General features: G+C 39.6%; 2 protein-coding genes across 5 annotated transcripts in view; one reads left to right on the top strand and one right to left on the bottom strand.

Moving 5' to 3' along the window:
• Positions 1-18,604, bottom strand: part of RNMT (RNA guanine-7 methyltransferase) — a 33,946-nt gene extending 15,342 nt beyond the window's left edge. Inside the window, exons 1-9 of one of the 4 annotated variants that reach the window (XM_025422267.3) lie at positions 18,499-18,604; positions 16,991-17,029; positions 15,810-16,271; positions 14,359-14,494; positions 10,678-10,803; positions 8,488-8,603; positions 6,742-6,923; positions 6,092-6,256; positions 1,917-2,034 (exon numbers count right to left, since the gene is read on the bottom strand). In XM_025422267.3, coding sequence (XP_025278052.1) covers positions 1,917-2,034; positions 6,092-6,256; positions 6,742-6,923; positions 8,488-8,603; positions 10,678-10,803; positions 14,359-14,494; positions 15,810-16,229 — 1,263 coding nt within the window. In that variant the 5' untranslated portion in view covers positions 16,230-16,271; positions 16,991-17,029; positions 18,499-18,604. Of the gene's footprint in view, positions 1-1,916; positions 2,035-6,091; positions 6,257-6,741; positions 6,924-8,487; positions 8,604-10,677; positions 10,804-14,358; positions 14,495-15,809; positions 16,272-16,990; positions 17,030-17,291; positions 17,756-17,927; positions 18,118-18,498 lie in introns of those variants that run through there. The other 3 variants (XM_025422268.3, XM_025422269.3, XM_049112789.1) reach the window with 3 other exon arrangements.
• A 104-nt stretch (positions 18,605-18,708) lies between these two features.
• Positions 18,709-18,985, top strand: part of FAM210A (family with sequence similarity 210 member A) — a 29,710-nt gene continuing 29,433 nt past the window's right edge. The window contains exon 1 of the mRNA XM_025422271.3: positions 18,709-18,911. The gene's annotated coding sequence lies outside the window, so the exon portion shown is untranslated. The remainder of the gene's footprint in view (positions 18,912-18,985) is intronic.

Raw genomic sequence — 18,985 nt, forward strand, 5'->3', positions numbered from 1 at the left:
GCTATCATGAGCAACCTTACTTTTTATCATACCTTAACACAGGGATATAAGAAATATCACTAACGGGTTTGGAACCTCAACCCCACATGTTGTGGTTTCATCAGATACAAAGCTTCAAAACTTTAACGTGAATGATCAGAAACTATTCTGTTGTAGACTTGCTCTTCAACTTATCAGTATAAGATTCCTCCATGTGATTACCTGCCTGTCACTAGACATCTAATTTCTCTTCCCTCTCAATCACTTTAAAAAACCAAACAACATATGATTAACATAGGATTATAAAGCTGCAAAACTAATCATTCTTTTCAAAACAGGTAAGAAAAAAGAAAACAGGTGTCAGGACTTTAAAACCACATAATGCCTTGACATGAGAATTCTCATTCTTCCTTCCCTCTACAACAGTGCTCTAGGAGAACAATCTTTTACTGGTTCTATTGCGGGCCGGCTCAAAGCTGACGGCTTTAAGAAAAGACTTTTATACATACGTCAGAAAACAGATCCATTTAAATCTCTGACCTAGACTAAAGCAGGAGCATTGGGACTGCTCTTTCTGCCTCTGGTCCTAACATCCCTCCAAACCATGCTCCATTCTGTCACAAGTCATGTTCCTATTCATTGGACCTTGTCGTCTCCCGCTCAAAGTACTTTATACATCTGCAGAAGTGACTTCAAGGAGAAGTAGGCAAAACCAAAGGACTCTGCCAAACTACATGCTATTACTGCTCAGGTCCGTCCCCAGACAGCCACACCTGTCTGATAGGTCATATCCTCAAAGGCAGACTGGGGAAGAAGACTGGAGAACCACTGTGCTGCAGAAAGTTATCTGTGCTTCTTCAAACATCCCCTGCTCTCTCATGCTCTCTGCCTTTACTCTTAGTTCACTTTCTTCACAAAAGACCCTTTCATATATGCACTGCACTTTAAATATTTCATTATTGCAGTTCTCACATGGTACTCAATTATTTGCTTCTACATTTATCTTCTCAATATACTGTAAAATCCTTGAAGGAATGGGACCCTGCTATCCCATAACCTACTGTCGACAGTTTTGAATGCATTACACAAATTAACTCATTACCTACATGCTAATAGAATATAAATAACTAATCATCGTACATGCAAAGCACCACCAAAGATGATAACCTACAGGCATGTGTGTGTGTGGTGATTTGCACACGCACACTTTTTCTAGTTCTCTCTTCTCCCTCAAAACAAAAACAAGCCTCTCCAGCTAAACATAAAGCAAATTTAAACATTCTTAGTTTTAAAATATAGGAAATATGACCAACGAAGAATGTAATATTTTAGTGGTTTAAGTAATTTCAAAAGATAATTTAGAATTTAAAGAGGCCACTCCAAATTGGGAAAGTTGTATGGATACAACAGCAGGAGACTTGGCATGGTATGAGATCATCTTAGACCCTAGCCAGGAAAATCTTAAAGAACTAATGTAACCAAAAGGCAGTATTGTGAAAAAGTAGTGCAATCCTGCACCCCAGAGAACATTTGGTAATGTCCAGAGTCATTTTTGGCTGTTATAACTGGGGACAGGGAAGCTACTGACATCTAGCACATAGATACCAGAGATGTCAAACAACCTAGTGTGAAGGGAACAGCCCCTCACAACAAAGAAATTATCCAGCTCAAAATGCCAACTGTTCTTAGGTTAAGAAATCCTATTTAAAAGCAGTACTATCTAGAAAATAGAATTTGATGACAGCACCACTCACTCACTCATTCAAGTTTTTCCTAACTACCCACAAAGCAAAGTCTCTGTAATGAGCTCTGTCCTAGGTGCTGAAGAACTTAGAGTAGTTCAAATAATCTGATTTACATAAATACTTAGCATCTAAACGACCTTAAAAGGAATCTCAGAAACAAAGAGGAATATTTACACCTTTCTAAATACCTACCTCCAAGGCCTGCATTCGTTTTAACAGCATTTTATTTTCGTTGTTCTTAATCTTTTCCTCATAGAATTCCAGAAATGTCTTTTTGTAGACTAGTTTCATATTGTACTTCTTCGCCATTCTGTCCAAAACAGATTACTTAATGAAAATGCTTCCAAAATATCAATAATTCCTCAACAGTTTACTTTCACACAACAGTGACAATGTCTGGGCATCATCAAAAAAGCTATCAATTATATATTTACGACAGGATAATGCAAAATGAATGAGGAGTAACGTACCAATAAGGACATCTATAAAAACACATGCATCCTAAATCTCAATCTAAATCAACGGGTCACAGGAAATGTAACAAATAAGTCAGGAAGTAAAATGAAAGGCTATGAGATGGGGATGAAGAGCTATAAAGAACACTTCTATTCCATTTTGTTTTATTTTATTTTTTTAAACCTTTATTTTTATTTACTTATTTATTTATTTATGATAGTCACAGAGAGAGAGAGAGAGAGAGAGAGAGAGGCAGGCAGAGACACAGGCAGAGGGAGAAGCAGGCTCCATGCACCGGGAGCCCGACCTGGGATTCGATCCCAGGTCTTCAGGATGGCGCCCTGGGGCAAAGGCAGGCGCCAAACCGCTGTGCCACCCAGGGATCCCCTATTCCATTTAACTTGATCCTTCACAGTGGCATTTTGAAAACAGGTGCCATTCTTTTTTTTCTTTTTATTTGAGAGAGACACAGAGAGTGTGAACATAAGCAGGGGGAGGAGCAGAGGGAGAGGGAGAATTAGACTCCCCACAGAACAGGGTGCCCGACATGGGGCTCGATCCTGGAACTCCAGGATCATGACCTGAGCCAAAGGCAGATACTTAATCTACTGAGCCACCCAGGCACCCCCATTCCTCCTTAAAACATTCTTTTATCTCTTGGGCTCTCTGGCAAGATACATTATTAATTTTTATACTACATCCTGGGCTGCTTCTTCAGTTTTTTTTTATAAATTTATTTTACCCAACTTCTAAATTGTAATATTCTGAAGAGTTTGGCCCAGAGCATTACTCATTTTCCGTTCCCTGTCTTTAAATAGCACGCCAACAGCTATCTGTAGCTCAGCTCTCTTGTCATATTCATTTATCCACTGCTTCCTAGAAATCTCCACTAGGATGTGCCAGGAGTACTCTCTAACTTTCCAAATCCAAGGTTGAATCCCTAGACTGTTCTGCCAATCTTTGCTACTTCAGTAAATCTAATGATTTGTGCCAGAAACCTCAGTTCTCCATGCCACCTCTGTTTATCTATAAAACGTTCTTCAAATAGGTCTTCTTACCCCTTCATTGGCCACCATCTTGCTTTAACTACCACCACCACTCAGCTACACTACTTCACTTCTTTCCCTGCTTCCAGTCTTATTCTCCCTCAATGAATTTTCCACCTACAGTCAGATTAAGCTTTCAAAAATACACACGTCACTTCCCTCATTTACGCCCTTCACTGGCTCTCCAGGACACTTAATAGAACACAATGTAAAAGCTTTGTGCATGGCCTCTAATGTACTCATTTATAAAGGAATGGTTCCTTGGGGTGCCTGGCTGGCTCAGTACATAGAGCATGAAACTTCTGATCTCAGAGTCATGAATTCAAGCCCCATGTTGGGCAGAGAGCTTACTTAAAAAAAATAAATAAAAAAAAAATAAAAAAATAAAAGGAAAAAAGGAATGCGGCCTCATCTTGAGCTACTTGGGCTCTGATTCCTACAACTCACAGAATGGCTTTGCTTCAGCTCATTCACATATATTGTTACTATATCTGGAATATTCTCCAACTTCTTTTCATCCTTTAGATGTTGACTTAAGCATCACTTCTTCACAGGTGGATTCCTTAAATACTCAATTACATTAGATCTCCCTGTTTTTTTCCCCACTGCATTTGCCAAAGTTTATAGTATCTATATCTGTTGACAACATGCAGGGTCTGGAGATGATCTCAGGTAGCAGGTAAAAGAGATGGAGGGAAAATAACTCTCAAAGGGTCAAGAAGGCTTGTGAGGTGATCGTGGGGAGGGGACAATGTAAAAGAACACATTTGAGAGCCACTGGGATATGTATGTAAGGCAAGGCTCCCCATAATTTGAATTAGCCCTTCTTGGAAAGACAACATGAGTAAAGATAACAGTCTCTTCTACACTAGGCAGTTCATTTTCTACCATAAATCTCCATAAGCCTTCAGAAATAAAATCAAGTTTTATGCCTGAGAACTATCATTGCAAAGAACTGACTCAATCTGACCAATTTCAATAGGTTTGTCATATAAAAGCTTGTTATATTTTTGTTCAATTTCTTAATAAAACTGCAAAAGGGCATCTCAAAGTCCTATGCATTTTCAGATCCTGTCTCACTGAATGTATAGCTGTTTTAATAAATAATTTTTAAAAAAATTTAGATACTATATTGATGACTTGTGACTTTATATGTGCATCACCATTAAGCAATTTAAGTACAAAAGATTGCTACTCCTTCCTAGCATTTAAAAAGAACTTTTATTATGGGTCACCTGAATGGCTCAGTCGGTTAAATGTCCAACTCTTGATTTCAGCTCAGGTCATGATCTCAGAGGAGATGGAGCCCTGTGCTGAGCTCCGCGTTCAGGAATCTGCCTGAGATTCTCTCTCTCCCCCTCTGCCCCTCCCTCCACTCATGTTTTCAATCATTCTCTCTCAAATAGTAAACCTTAAAAAAAAAAAAAAAAAAAAAAAGCTTTTCATTATATCCTTTATCTTTTTGGATCTACTCAAATTACCAACTTTGTTAACCAAAAATACCAAGCTTACATACTAAACATATGAAATGATGTACTAAAGACAATTTCTTCTTTTATAAATATGAAGAACAGAAACATTTCACAAGTCTACTAATGTTGAGGGAAAAAAATGATTTGATCGATATGACAAGGCCTTATTATGTTTAAGTTTATTCTTCTACTTTCCTTCTCAGGGAAACCCCAAGAGCCAGGGGTTCTCATAAGGCCTTAAAAGCCTTATCTGATGCAAAAGACGAATACCCACCATTGGCTTGGACATGGATAGAACGGGAGGATATTATGCCGAGTGAAATAAGTCAATCGGAGAAGGACAATCATCATATGATTTCACTCATACAAGGAATATAAAAAAAAAGTAAAAGGATTATAAAGGAAAGGAGGGGAACTGAGTGGGAAAAATTAGAGAGGGACACAAACTATGAGAGACTCCTAACTCTGGAAACAAACAAGGGATAGTGGAAGGGGAGGTGGGCAGGGGGTTGGGGTGACTGGGTGACGGGCACCGAGGGGGGCACTGGACGGGATGAGCACTGGGTGTTATACTATATGTTGGCAAAATGAATTTAAATTAAAAAAAAAAAAAAAAAAAAAGAGGGCGGCCCTGGTGGCCCAGCGGTTTGGCGCCGCCTTCGGCCCGGGGTGTGATCCTGGAGACCTGGGATCGAGTCCCACGTCAGGCTCCCTGCATGGAGCCTGCTTCTTCCTCTGCCTGCATCTCTGCCTCTCTGTCTGTCATGAATAAATAAATAAAATCTTAAAAAAAAAAAAAAAAAAAAAGACATCAGTGGAAGAACTGGAGAAATCCAAATAAAGTCTGGAATTTATTATTTATTTTTTTAAAAAAGCCTTATTTGATGAAGCCTGGTAACCCAACTTTCCCTGTGTCTATAGTCTGCTGGACACCTAGAACCTGGTCCATGAGTGAATACATTCTTGAATCAGGATTTTATTATCAACATTTCCTGTGAGACACAGGCTGTAGTGAAATACAAAACAACTTTTAATATCTAACCTCACTAAAGGAGGATCTTTGCTTTATGAAGATTCATACTATATTACCAAAGTTATTAACAGTTTTTTTAAAAAATAATCTTTCACTATTTACAATGTCAGGTATTTTCTCCCACAAGATGAAGGCAACAGACTCCTTTCTGTACCTACAGGATAAAGTAATTCCAAGGATGAAAGAAAACTAAATAACCAAGGGTATAAGAGACCTACGGCATAAACTAAATTTGACATTAGTCTTTTTTTTAATTATTTGGGTTCCATTTAAAATAAGGAATGAACAGAAATACTAATTTTTTTTTCTTTCTTTCTTTCTCTCTTAAGGCAAAGAGTAACAGATTAATGACATTCTTACTCATTTAGCAATGGAAAATAGACCAAGAATTCAGGGACATCCACAACACCTTCCAAGTTGAAGTCGTATTTGCAGCCGAATAAAGGATAATCTCCTTTCTTCTGAAACTTCACAGTATATATCTCATTCCCAAATGATTCTGTTTCTGAAGCTTCAAGGCGTCTTCTATTAAAGATTATCCCCCAAACCAAAATAAAAAGATTAAAATTGTTATTAGCTCAGACTTATGCTCACCTGATTATGCATGTGAAAAAACTAAAGGACGCAATTTTAAAAAGATACTTGATCAGCTTTTTAACTGAACTTGAGCTACTTTTAATAAGCAATACACTAGCAGATCATCAACAATCATACCATGTAACTCCTAGTTAATTCTTTTTGTGTATCTGATCTAGAGTTTGTCTAGCACTGTAACCTCCGGCTGGATAAAGCATTGGTCTCCAATTTACACAAAAAGGTGTTTTAAAGATTCATCTGTAAGTCTATCTTTTGATCTTAAATGCTGAGTATACAAGTATATTATCAGTGTTTGGCCCTTATAAGATCAACATGGCATATTCTATAAACTTTATTTCTGATAAACATTTGCTACTTTAAAATAAGCTTACTTCTGAGTATCTTATAAACCACTATATATTAAAAGCACTTACATCAGTTCAAAGCTATTAGGAGTGGTACCAATAAAATAGCCTCCAGGGCTCAGTCTCTCACAGGCATTTCTGAGCATCATGTCAGCCTGCTCATAGGATTCAAATGAATAATGACAGACAAACTGACAACTACAGATGTCAAAGCACGTTTCAGGGTCACGAAATTTGTTAAACAAAAGTTCCTGAAATAAATTAAAAATTAAAATGGGTCAAGATTTTGAAGTTAATTGCAATATAAAAACTTTTTACTAAGTTAATTTCTAGAATTAGAGTCCTTAAAATAAAAGTAGGCAGGCCCTCCCAACCACGTATCCACTACCTCATTATGCATAATAAGGCCCACAACAAAATGATCTTTTCCTTCTGGTTCAATAAAATTTGATTATCATTTTCATAGTAATTTAAAAACTAAGAATGAAATCATGTTTAAAAATCTATCAACCAAATATAACATTTAAAAAGGTTGATGCTTTAATTTGGCTTTACTTTAAAGCTAAGGTAAAATGGTGTTAACAGTAACTTTGATTTAAAAAAAACACAGACCTTGCCTTTGGGACACTTTTTAATAGCGTTTTTATAAGTTTCCAACATTCTAGCAGAATACTATCATTTTCCTTCTCACTTTCACAACTGCAAACAAAATGTGTACGATTAAAGATACCCATAATAGTTTAATGAGCATAATGAGTCAGACAAAGCACTGAAGGTTAAGATGAAACTTTTACTACTTAGTGCCTCTGTAGTTCTTAAACTTCATAGTTGTTACGAAATTTAGAAACAAACGGAAAGTGCAAAACTTCAAATTTTGGTATGTTGGGAAACTACCCTAATAAATTACAAAGGCAAAACAAAATGTAAGCCCAGTTCTATTTTAAGGTACTGGAAAATAAATGTTGTCTGAATAGAAAGGCAACAAATGATTTCTAAAGTTCAAATTACTGGAGCACCTGGGTGGCTCAGCTGGGGAAGCGTCTGCCTTCAGTCCAGGTTGTGAGCTCAGGGTCCTGGGATTGAGCCCCATATTGCTTTTCCCTCCCCCTTGCCCTCCCTCCTACTCTTACTCTCCTGCTCTGCACTCTCGCTCTCTCAAATAAATAAAATCTTGGGATCCCTGGGTGGCGCAGCGGTTTAGCGCCTGCCTTTGGCCCAGGGCGCGATCCTGGAGACCTGGGATCGAATCCCACGTCGGGCTCCCGGTGCATGGAGCCTGCTTCTCCCTCTGCCTGTGTCTCTGCCTCTCTCTCTCTCTCTCTGTATGACTATCATAAATAAATAAAAAAAAATTAAAAAAAATATAAAAAAATAAAAAATAAAAAAAATAAAATCTTAAAAAAAAAAGAAAAAAAAAGTTCAAATTATTAAAAGCAAAAAACTCCTATAAGTACTCAGTGGGTCATTTAAAGAAATGTATCATTAATAGAATTTCTAGCTAAAACTGAAAATGGATGTCCTAAGATTTTTAATGTTTCAAAGCACATTTATTTTTTTAAAGATTTTATTTATTTATTCATGAGAGACACAGAGGGAGAGAGAGGCAGAGAGAGAAGCAGGCTCCACGCAGGGAGCCCGACGCAGGACTTGATCCTGGGTCTCCAGGATCACACCCTGGGCTGAAGGCAGCGCTAAACCGCTGAGCCACCCGAGCTTCCCCCAAAGCACATTTTAGAAGAAATAACTGCTTTTTAAAACATGTCATTCACTCAAACTAAAAATATAAAACGTAAGTTGACAAAAAGAATTCTGTACCTTTGAACAATCAGCAGTTACAAATTCTGCATTGAAAATATATTCATTATCACGACAACGATTTTTCATGTCCTCATACCGCTGCTGACACTGTTTGACAGAAACATCAGCGATATCTGGAAGGGGAACAAGTGTTAGTTAACTGGCAATGAAGACCCACAGAGATAAAATGTAAATGTAAAGATGGCACAAACAAAAGCAAAGTAAAATGCTGGGACCTTATCACGAATACAAGGTAGTAATGCACCAAATGATGCAGGTAATAATTGATATCTTCTTCACCATAAGAAGTAGCATGGGTAGAAAGAAAACAATTTCATTTACAAATGTTCTTATTATATCAGTAAAATTTGATTTTATTAAGTCTAGGCTCTTTTTCAATGTTCTGTGTGATGAAATGTAAAGTAACAACATCTGTGCTACCTAACAAAGTAAAATCTGATCAGAACTGGTAGGACCGTGTTACGAGCTGTAGTGGCCACTTTTTTTCACAGAAAAGTGTTTTCACTTGAAAGAACCACTGACGGAGAGACTTTATGATGGCAGACATTTTCTTGAAAATGAACAAAATATAGTATTTGTTACCAATGAGAAAACTTGAGATTTCAAGTGAAAATCACAATTTGAAACACTTGCATCTACCCGCTCCCTCCTCCCCCATGGGGGGGGCGCTGGGCATCTTCCCAATATACTTAAAACTTTTCTGATTGGCAGTAACATTAAAAAAATGTGATTTCTTGATGTCGACATTTAGAAGATATGCATAACATTAGTAAATATTATTTTCTAAATATTACAAAATCTTTCAGGGTGAAAGATTCATTCATCACAGAAGACAGACCAGTGGATTTAAAAACAACAGAATACAAAAATTTCACTTATGCAGATTCAGATGCCATACTGGAACTACCTGTTGAGTTTTGATACAGTATGAAAAACGAATATGCTCAATTATCTGAAAAGGCTGTTAAAATATCCCTTAATTTTACAACTACTCATCAAATAACACATCTCTTGGGGATCCCTGTGTGGCTCAGCGGTCTGGCACCTGCCTTCAGCCCAGGGTGTGATCCTGGAGACCCAGGATCAAGTCCCACATCGGGCTCCCTGCATGGAGCCTGCTCCTCCTCTGCCTGTGTCTCTGCCTCTCTCTCTCTCTCTGTGTATGTCTCATAAAGAAAATCTTAAAAACAAACAAACACACACATCTCAACACAGAGAATGCAGAAACAAGCATGAAAACCCAGTTGTCTCCTAATATTCTAAAGGGACTTGGAAAAACATTTTTAAAGTACCTCTCTTCTCATTAAACTTTATTTTTTAGTGAATAAAAGTATTTTTTCAATTCTTGATTTTAATTTCTATAATCAATAGATATAGCCACATACACAATAGCTTTCTGTGTCCCTTAAATCTTAAAAATAAAAGTGACAGAACCCATAAAACCAAAAAACTTGTTAGGTAACTTCACAGTTGGTCCTATGCACTTCATCTCATTGGAAGAATATCTGCTTCTCTCTTCAATGTTAAGACCAGCAGGTTCCGGTGCTTGATTCATTCAGTTATTAAATTCCTATCAACTTTTCTCACCTAATAGCTTTAGCAACTTTTTATGACTACTGCTTATATCGATTATTTCATCAAGAGCAGAAAATAGTGATTTTCATAATTCCCCCTGCACTTACTATTTTTTAAATAGAGCAGAATTTCCCTTTTCAACCAACCATTTGGTCACCTCTGAAATATAGAGGGTAAGGAAGATACCCGAACCCTTGATTTGTGAATTTCAGAATGATGAGTAAGTTTCCTAGCAACCTCCAAGAGTGAACAATGAGTTTTTTTCCTTATTTGATGTGTCTCAATCCACTGAAATCACTATTCTTTTTGTTGATTTAACTGTCCTATCTTCGGCCAGTGGAAGCTGTTTCAAGTTTGTGCTTCAGACATGACTCCACCTTTGATTACTTCCTTCCTTTTAAGGAGGACAAATTATCCCAAGCTCATTACCTATATTATGCAACACCATTAGTAAAGTCTCATAACTCCTTTAGGAAAACACCCATCTCACACACAGACCCAGATTAACATCTTATAAGGTATTTTAGTGCCATGTGATGTTGAGATTCTGCTTATTTTCTAATTGCCTGATTGATCACAAATTATTCTTGCCCATATCATTATGTATCTTACCTGTACAAACTAGCTTGTTAATTCTTCCCTTTTTCCATTTGAGCAAATCTCCACCTTTACCACATCCCAGGTCCAAAACAGTGATATCGCGTTTTTTTTTCTGTCGTACCTTTTCTAAAAATTCCCCTAAAAGAGAGGAATGTCATAATAAATTAGCATTTCTCCATTTTTACTACAGCATAGACTGTTACACCTAATAACCTACTGACATCTGCCTGACGCTTATTATAAACTAGTACATGTTCACTTATGTAATTAATTCATCTTTTGGTGAACATTTCAAAATATGACTAATAGTTGACCTGATCCTCTAGCATTACAGATGAAAAAGTATGTGTCTGGTATTTTTTTTTTTAACTTAAAAGATTTTATTTTATTTATTCATGAGATACACAGAGAGAGGCAGAGACACCGGCAGAGGGAGAAGCAGGCTCCCTGAAGGGAGCCGGATGTGGGACTCGATCCCAGGACCCTGGGGTCACTCCCTGAGCCAAAGGCAGACGCTCAACCACTGAGCCCCCCAGGTGCTCTGTGTCCAGTATTTTAGAAAGGTCAGACAGGTTTTTGAGGGTTACTTTTAGAATCTGACTTAACACTGGATAGCAGACTCTTTTTTTTAAGACATTTTAAATTCTAATTAGTACAAGATTTAATACTTGTTCATGATAAGAAAAAAACTACTTATGATTTTTGTAGTTTCCTCTTCCTAAAAACTAAATGTTTAGCTTATAATATACCTAACTAAATCAAAATAATTATAGGATCATAAAAGTGCTTGATTTTTATAAAAGACATCAGGCTTACCACAAAAACCAATATAAGAACTAGTTCCAAAACTACACATAACTCTTAATTTTACTGTCACCAGAATTCTTAAACACTCTAGAGTAAAAAAAGAAATCTTTCATCCCAATATACCAAATCACAGTATCAGTAGGACCACATACATCAGCATTTAAATGGTTCAAATATCAGTTACAGGCATATTAACATTCTTAGACAATTGAAGTATTTAGCAATTCTAAAACTTGATATAATACTGAATCATAAATCTACTCTTCCTATCTTTATTACTCTGAGTTTAACACTTCCTTCTTCTTCTTCTTTTTTTTTTTTTTTAAGTTTTATTTTTTCACGAGACACACAGGCAGAGGGAGAAGCAGGCTCCCCGCAGGAGCCTGTTGTGGGACTCTATCCCGCATCCTGGGATCACGCCTTGAGCCGAAGGCAGACGCTCAACTGCTGAGCCACCCAGGTGTTCCTAAATTTAACACTCCCTAGTTCCCATGTATACTATTTTGACTGCTAGAATATTCATGGTGTGCCTGGGTGGTTCAGTCAGTTAAGCGGCTGATCTTATGGTCCTGGAATTGAGCCCTGGGTCAGGCTCCACACTCATTGGGAAGCCTGCTTGAGAATTCTCTCTCCCTCTTCCTCTCCTCCTCTGCCCCTCCGCCCACCCGCATGAGTGTGCCCACACGCTCTCTCTCTAAAATAAATAAATCTTTAAAAAAATTAGCATTAACACTATGAAATGAGTAAAAAATTATTATAAAATCTCTTTATTTCCATAGTAAGACTAGTAAGAGGAAAAATTATGAATATTATTCAAAGATATCTTTAACATGTCAAGAACAGTACTCAAATAGTTACTAAGCTATTGGTACTTCCTGAAGTACCAATAAGAAAGAGAACGCCAAAGAATAGGCATTGAGACAGAGGGAAAAAAAGGCCAGAGAGGGAGCTTGGCACAGACCACATTGATTGCACCAGAACCAGGAAGACGGTGCAGATAGCAAAGCACCCACTAAGAGAGTTGCTGGAACAGCTGAAGGAGGAAGGATGAGCACAAATATGTGGAGAGAAAAAACTTTTGCTAAGTCTGACTTCAGACTTTTTAAAAATGACCTATTTCCCTGATTATAAAAATAGAATGATTAATGATGTGAAAAAATATAATTGAACTTAAAATATTTATTCAATGAATAAATACATGAATAAATGACCCTGAAAAAATATCCAAGAAATTATCTATATTACTGAGGATGATGAAGAAAGGAAGAGAAATTAGGACTAGGGTCCAAAGATTACCTTGGAAGTATAGATTAAAAATGCCACAATACTAAATAAAAGGGGGGAAGGGGGGTGACAAGCAACATTCAATTACCCTAGCTTAAAACTAGCACAGACAAATAAATCCTATTTCTGTAATAAAACATGAATATAAGAAACAAAAGTGAGACAGAAAATATTAATATGTGTTTGAAATAATGAGCCTAGGTCTCAGCCCTAATACTATTCAGAATGAATAATGTATCTTTAAAAATTAGTCAATTATTTGGGCACTTGGGTGACTCAGGTTAAGGATCCAACTCCTGATTTCCACTTAGCTCATGGTCTCAGGGTCATGGGATTGAGCCCTGCATCAGGCTCCAAACTCAGTGGGGAGTCTACCTGAGATTCTCTCTCCCTCTAACCCTCCCATTTGGGCTTGTTCTCTTTCTCTCACTCTAAATAAATAAGTCTTTTTAAAAAAAGTAAATTACTGGGGAAACTGGCTGGCTCAGTTGGTAGAGCATGCGACTCTTCATTTCAGGGTTGTAAGTTTGAGCCCCATGTTGGTTATAGAAATTATTTTTTAAAATCCTTAAAGTAAATAAGTAAAATAAAAATTAATAAATTATCATCAAAACTAGTAGAAAACAACCACAATTAGCACCTCATTCTTTCTAGTGTAATCCCGAAAGCATTCTCACTTTTCCTGAGGCTAGTGTTTAAAAAAACAAAACCACTCAAAATCTTACTAAGAAAAAACTTCAAAACACAATGGCTTTTAAAAATTCTCTAAACTCGGGGTACCTGGGTGGTTCAATGGCTGTGTGTCTGCCTTTGGCCCACAGCGTGACCTTGAGTCCCGCACAGGGCTCCCTGCAGGAAGCCTGCTTCTCCCTCTGCCTGTGTCTCTGCCTCTCTCTGTGTGTCTCTCATGAATAAATAAATAACATCTTTAAAAAAAATTCTCTAAACTCACATAAGAAATATGACTACTTAATATACCAGAAAGCAAAAAATATATTCTGAATATTTCCACCACTGACTTCCATTTTAATTTTAAAGATGAGTTTCTATAAATAAAATGTTGTCTCCAGAAAGCTGAATGTCTTCATCAAGCCTCACAATAAATTTCATTTCTCCCTAGGCATTACAAGAAAAATAAGTTCAGTGAAAAATCACCACGCATGACTCTTGGACTCTAAATTAAAGGCCTAGAGGTAAAAAACCATGACACCATCCATTTTCTTTACTTAATTGAAACTGAATACTTAATCCAACATTTTGCCACTGCTCCAAAACTATTAGAGTAAAATAGAATAATTATTTAATAGCACTAAGTAACTTTAAGTATAAAAGAAGCACACTGCCTTTGGAAAGCCTAATTAACTTATGAACTTAATATCAATTAAACACTCACAAATATCTTATATAGTCCAAATTTAAATACAAAAAGAATTTATCTTGAAGGCCTAGTTTTAATTTTTGTTGCAGTTTTATAAAGTCAAAGTTTGATAATTAAATGAAGGAATTAATAATCTAATAGTTTAGCATATGAATTACCATTTGGGAAGAAAAAAAATGAAACATAAGCTGAACTCCAAATCATAAAACAAAAATCAATCATACCAATGAGGACACTTTTCATCCAATTATTAAAGTTTCTTAGGTAAAAAATACGACTTTGGCTACGCTTCTCCAAACCAACTTCCTGTAGTTCATTATAGTGGGCAGCCACTGCTGAACTGTGTCCTTCTTCTAAGTTCTGAAAATAAGAGAATGGAAGAAAATTAAGCATCAGAACATGGCTACTATAAGCCTAAGAGAGCATATGATCTATGTAAGAACAAAATACTAATGAAATTGGTAATCTTCAGTAAGAAATGGCATTGATGAGAGAAATCCTATTAATTATAATCAGACGTAAGATTTGTTCTCCTCTCTTCCCTATTTTTAAAAACACCTCTTGGTTTAAAATTTTCATCTTTATCTTTCATCTGTATAATTTTGGTGTCAATGTCTTAATAAAATCAGTACTCTTCCAGAGTTCTAATTTACTCAATTCAATAAATGTCAGGTTCCTACAAGAGAATAAAATAAAAGTTATATTTATATTATCATATAAAATTATTGTTAAGAACTGAATGAGATACACAAAAGAATTAGAACTCATTAAGCTATGTTCAGTGTCCGTGATTTTTGGGTTTTTTTCTTTTAATCTAATTCAACAGTTTCTGTGTGTACTCCCTACCTAATACACCAAGCATTCTAAATGCCATGGTAGGTAAAGGGCTTCAAATCCCCACACTTCCCTGTTCAACAAAAGTGCTTCATCTTTTACCCATCTTACATATCAGGTTTAAGATTTTCACTGGGAAAAACGGGTTCTGCTGCTAGTAAAGTTGGGAAACTGTGTGTGTAATACCAGCTCCTCTGTTACATGGATTGAGACCCTACCAATGACAAAAGCCTATACCTTAACGCTTCACTCTGCGCCATTCACTGAAGTACTCCTTCCATTCAAATTCAGGTTCTGCCTCTGAGTCCCTCTTGTTATGGCATTCCCAGATGAAAATGACTTGCTGTCCCCTGTTCTATAATATCCATCCTAAATATCAGGCTTAAAATTCTATGTAACTACCCCAAGAGAAGCTCAAACAATATAGTTTAAGGAATCACATTAAAGCTGAGTATAATGTTGAAATTTATTCTTTTAAGTCTTAGTCTCTACTACTTCTGACACAGAGAGTGATGAAACATTTAATAAAAAAGGAAAAAAAATATATCAACAGGAACTTATAACTCGACTTTCTTAAAATGCTGAGAAAAAGCAAACAATAACTGGCTTTCAAGTTTCTAGTTGAGTAAAAGCGTTCTTAAATAATATAAAAATTATCTCAATTAGTAGAAGTTTCACCTAAATAAAAGCAACTAAATTACAAGAGTTAAAAGCCCACTATATCTTAAGAAATTATTCCTTACAAATAGAACATTAAGGTTTAAGATTATGTAAAAATCAGTATTATTTCACAATTCAATTAGACACATTCCATTATGAATAAAAAATACATTCAACATACTTTTTGCTTTTCAGGAACATCCTCAAGTTCTATTTTTCTCTTCTTCTGTGTGCCATCTCCAGTAGAAGATTCATCTTTTGGAAAATCATCAGTTTCCATTCTTCTTTTCCTTGAAATGCCCTCATCATCACCAGAACCTTTTTCCTCTGGGACAATTTCAGCATCAAGTTTTCTTTTCTTGGTTGGAGTATCTTCCCCACAACTAGAACTTTCCTTTATAAGATCATCTTCAAATTCCATTTTTCTCTTTTTCGGTGCGTCTGCTTGTTCCCAGACAGGAGCCTTTTCAGAAAGTCCAGTCCCAGGAGTGGTTGTGTTTTCATTAATACTGAATGAAGACTTTGTTTCCAAATCTTTTGATGCTTTTGCCTCTTCGAGAGAGAGCTTTTCACACTCTTCTGCTTTTGCAGAATTTTCCATTTTTGATTACTTAAGTAGGTGGCAAAACTTCATGAACTAAGACTGGAATGGCAAAAATTTGATTTTACTCATACAAACACTAATGCCGAAAGTTTAAAACAATTTTAACCAGAAGCTAGCCATTTAATTCAGTAATCAGCTAGGAGTTTAAATAAATCTCATTACAGAGAGAATACTGAAATCATTAACTGATATATGTCACATATGAACCTCTGAATATTTTAATATGGAAATACTAATTATAATCCCTAAACATATGTATGATCTTACCCCTAAGTCATTACTGGCATTGAAACGGACAGATGAAGTAGGTCTTACACAAGCATTTGTTCCATTTCTGTTTGGATTCTTACTTTATAGCCTGAGTTCTCAAACTGTGAGCTGGACGCTGTGACAAACTTGTACAGGTACAGCAGGGTATTCTAAAAGTCTAAGCAACACAGCTTCACATAGAGCAGTTTCCACGGAGTAGAGAGCACTGCATTCCTTTCAATGACAGTAGCACTTGTGCGAAGCTGGTATTTTGGGGGATTCCACATGAAATCAATGTGAAACTGCAAACGAAGTTGGCAACGTCAAATCTGATCTCACAGCTTGAGAAACTGGACAGTACCCAACAGGGGTACACGTTCCACCAGGAAGCACTTAGGGCTAACTAAGAATTAGACACAAATACTATTTTTTCCTTTCAATTTGTGTATTAGTTTTTAGACAAGGTCGTTAAAACATAAATACTAAATTCTTTAGACTGAACTACTTACTAAGTGGAACTGCGGGGTGTTTCTTCTGGCCTAGTGACACTGAAATAAAAAAAAAAAGAAAGAAATCATAAACACTAAAGGTACCAGGAACAGGATAAGTCTGGGAACCGACGGTTGACTTCTGAAATGCTTACTTCATAGTGGGAGCCTGAATTAGAAAGTGAAGAGAGTAGAGATAGCTTTGGACAAGAGGTCTGGAAACCTGGTCTGCAACTTACTACTGAGTCTCCTTCAAATGCTCATGGGCCTGTGTGTAAAATGGAAGGGATGGAGGAGTAAGAGCTATGGGGCAGGGACTTACTAGGTTGTTCCATGATCCCACTGTCCTTCCTACTACAGAGGACCTCAGGGCACTGGGTGATTCGTGTCCATGAGGCTCACAGCCATGGGGTCTCGAGGGCTCGGTGCCTGCGGCCCACAGCATGATCCCAGGTCCCAGGATGGAGGCCGGCATTGAGCTCCCTGCAGGGAGCCTGTGTGTCCCTCTGCCTGGGTCTCTCCCTCTTTCTGTGTCTCTGCCTCTCTCTGTGTCTGTGTCTCCCTCTGCCTGTGTCTCTGCCTCTCTGTCTCCGTTGACCTGTGTCTCTGTGTCTCCCTCTGTGTCTCTGAGTCTCCGTCTGCCTGTCTCTGCCTGTCTGTGTCTCCCTCTGCCTGTATCTCTGCCTCTCTGTCTCCGTCTGTGTCTCTGTGTCTCCCTCTGCCTGTGTCTACCTGTCTCTGCGTGTCCCTCTGTGTCTCTGTCTCTGTGTCTCCGTCTGCCTGTCTCTGTCTCTCTCTCTGCCTGTGTCTCTGTCTCTCTGTCTCTGTCCCTCTCTGTGTCTACCTGTGTCTCTGTGTCTCTGCGTGTCCCTCTGCCTCTCGGTCTCCATCTACCTGTGTCTCTGCCTCTCTCATGAATGAATAAAATCTTAAGAAAAAAAAAAAAAAAAAGCTTCACCCTAGACAGCAGTTTTAAGGCGTGAGGCTGTGTTATCGGAACCAAACGTAGAAGGGGGAGCCCGGAGCCCGAAGCCTGGGGAGATTCAGCAAATTCATGACCGGAACGTTACGGGGCTCCGGGCGGGAAGCGGCGGGCAGCGGGGGGCCCCGGGGATCGCAGCTGCGGGCCCGGGCGCAGGCGGCGAGGGCGACGCCACCAGCCGGGGAGAGCGGGGTCGGAGGAGCGCGCGAGGCGGAGGCGCCGTCTCCGGGAGCCGCGGCCGCAGCGACCCGAGCGGCCCGGGCTCCGCGACGCCCCGCGGCCCAGGGCGACCCCGTTGGGCCGAGCGGACGGCCGCCCGGAGCACCCCGAGGTCACGGGCCCGGCCTCGCGGGGCTGCACCTGCGCCGCCCCTCCCCCCCGCCGCCCGCCGCCCGCCGCCCCCGGGCCCCGCCGCCCCCCGCCCGCCCCGGACCGCCCCGTCCGCGTGCGAGGCCCGTCGCGAGAGTGAGGGGCCCCGGGGCCGCGGCGGCCGCGGGGCGGCTGGAAACAAAGAGCGGCCGTAGCGCCGGGCGCCGCACTCACTCACCCACGCAGGCGGCCACGGCTCTGTTTGCGGAAGCGGCCGGCCGCGCCGCGCGCGTGCTGTGACGCCACTTCCGGGGCGGGGTCGGCGCCGGGACGCCGCGGTCGCCGGCCGGTGGAGCGAGCGCCGCGCGAGCCTCGCGCCGGAACTACGAGTCCCGTGGTGCCGCGCGCGGGGCCTGGCGAGGGCGCGCGGTGCCGCATGGGCCGCCGCACGCACGCCGTTGGTGGGCGCGGCGGGAGGGCGGGCGGCCGCGGAGGCCGGGGAGGGCCGGCGAGGGGTGGCCCCGTGGCTTCCGGCGCCCTGACCCGCGCTCGACCGGGTCACTGTCCCGGTGACTCCGCCGCGGCTTCGGAGACCTGCCTTTCGGCCCGTGCGGCAGGACGGGACCCGGCGGGGCGTCAGCCTCCTGAGAGGTAGCCTGGGCCCCGGAGCGCCGACAGCTGCGGGAGGGGTCAGGCACCTGCCCGCGGGGCGCGCCCCCGCCGCC

This window comes from Canis lupus, chromosome 1 (assembly GCF_003254725.2).
Source record: "Canis lupus dingo isolate Sandy chromosome 1, ASM325472v2, whole genome shotgun sequence".
Classification (NCBI taxonomy): Eukaryota; Metazoa; Chordata; class Mammalia; order Carnivora; family Canidae; genus Canis; species Canis lupus.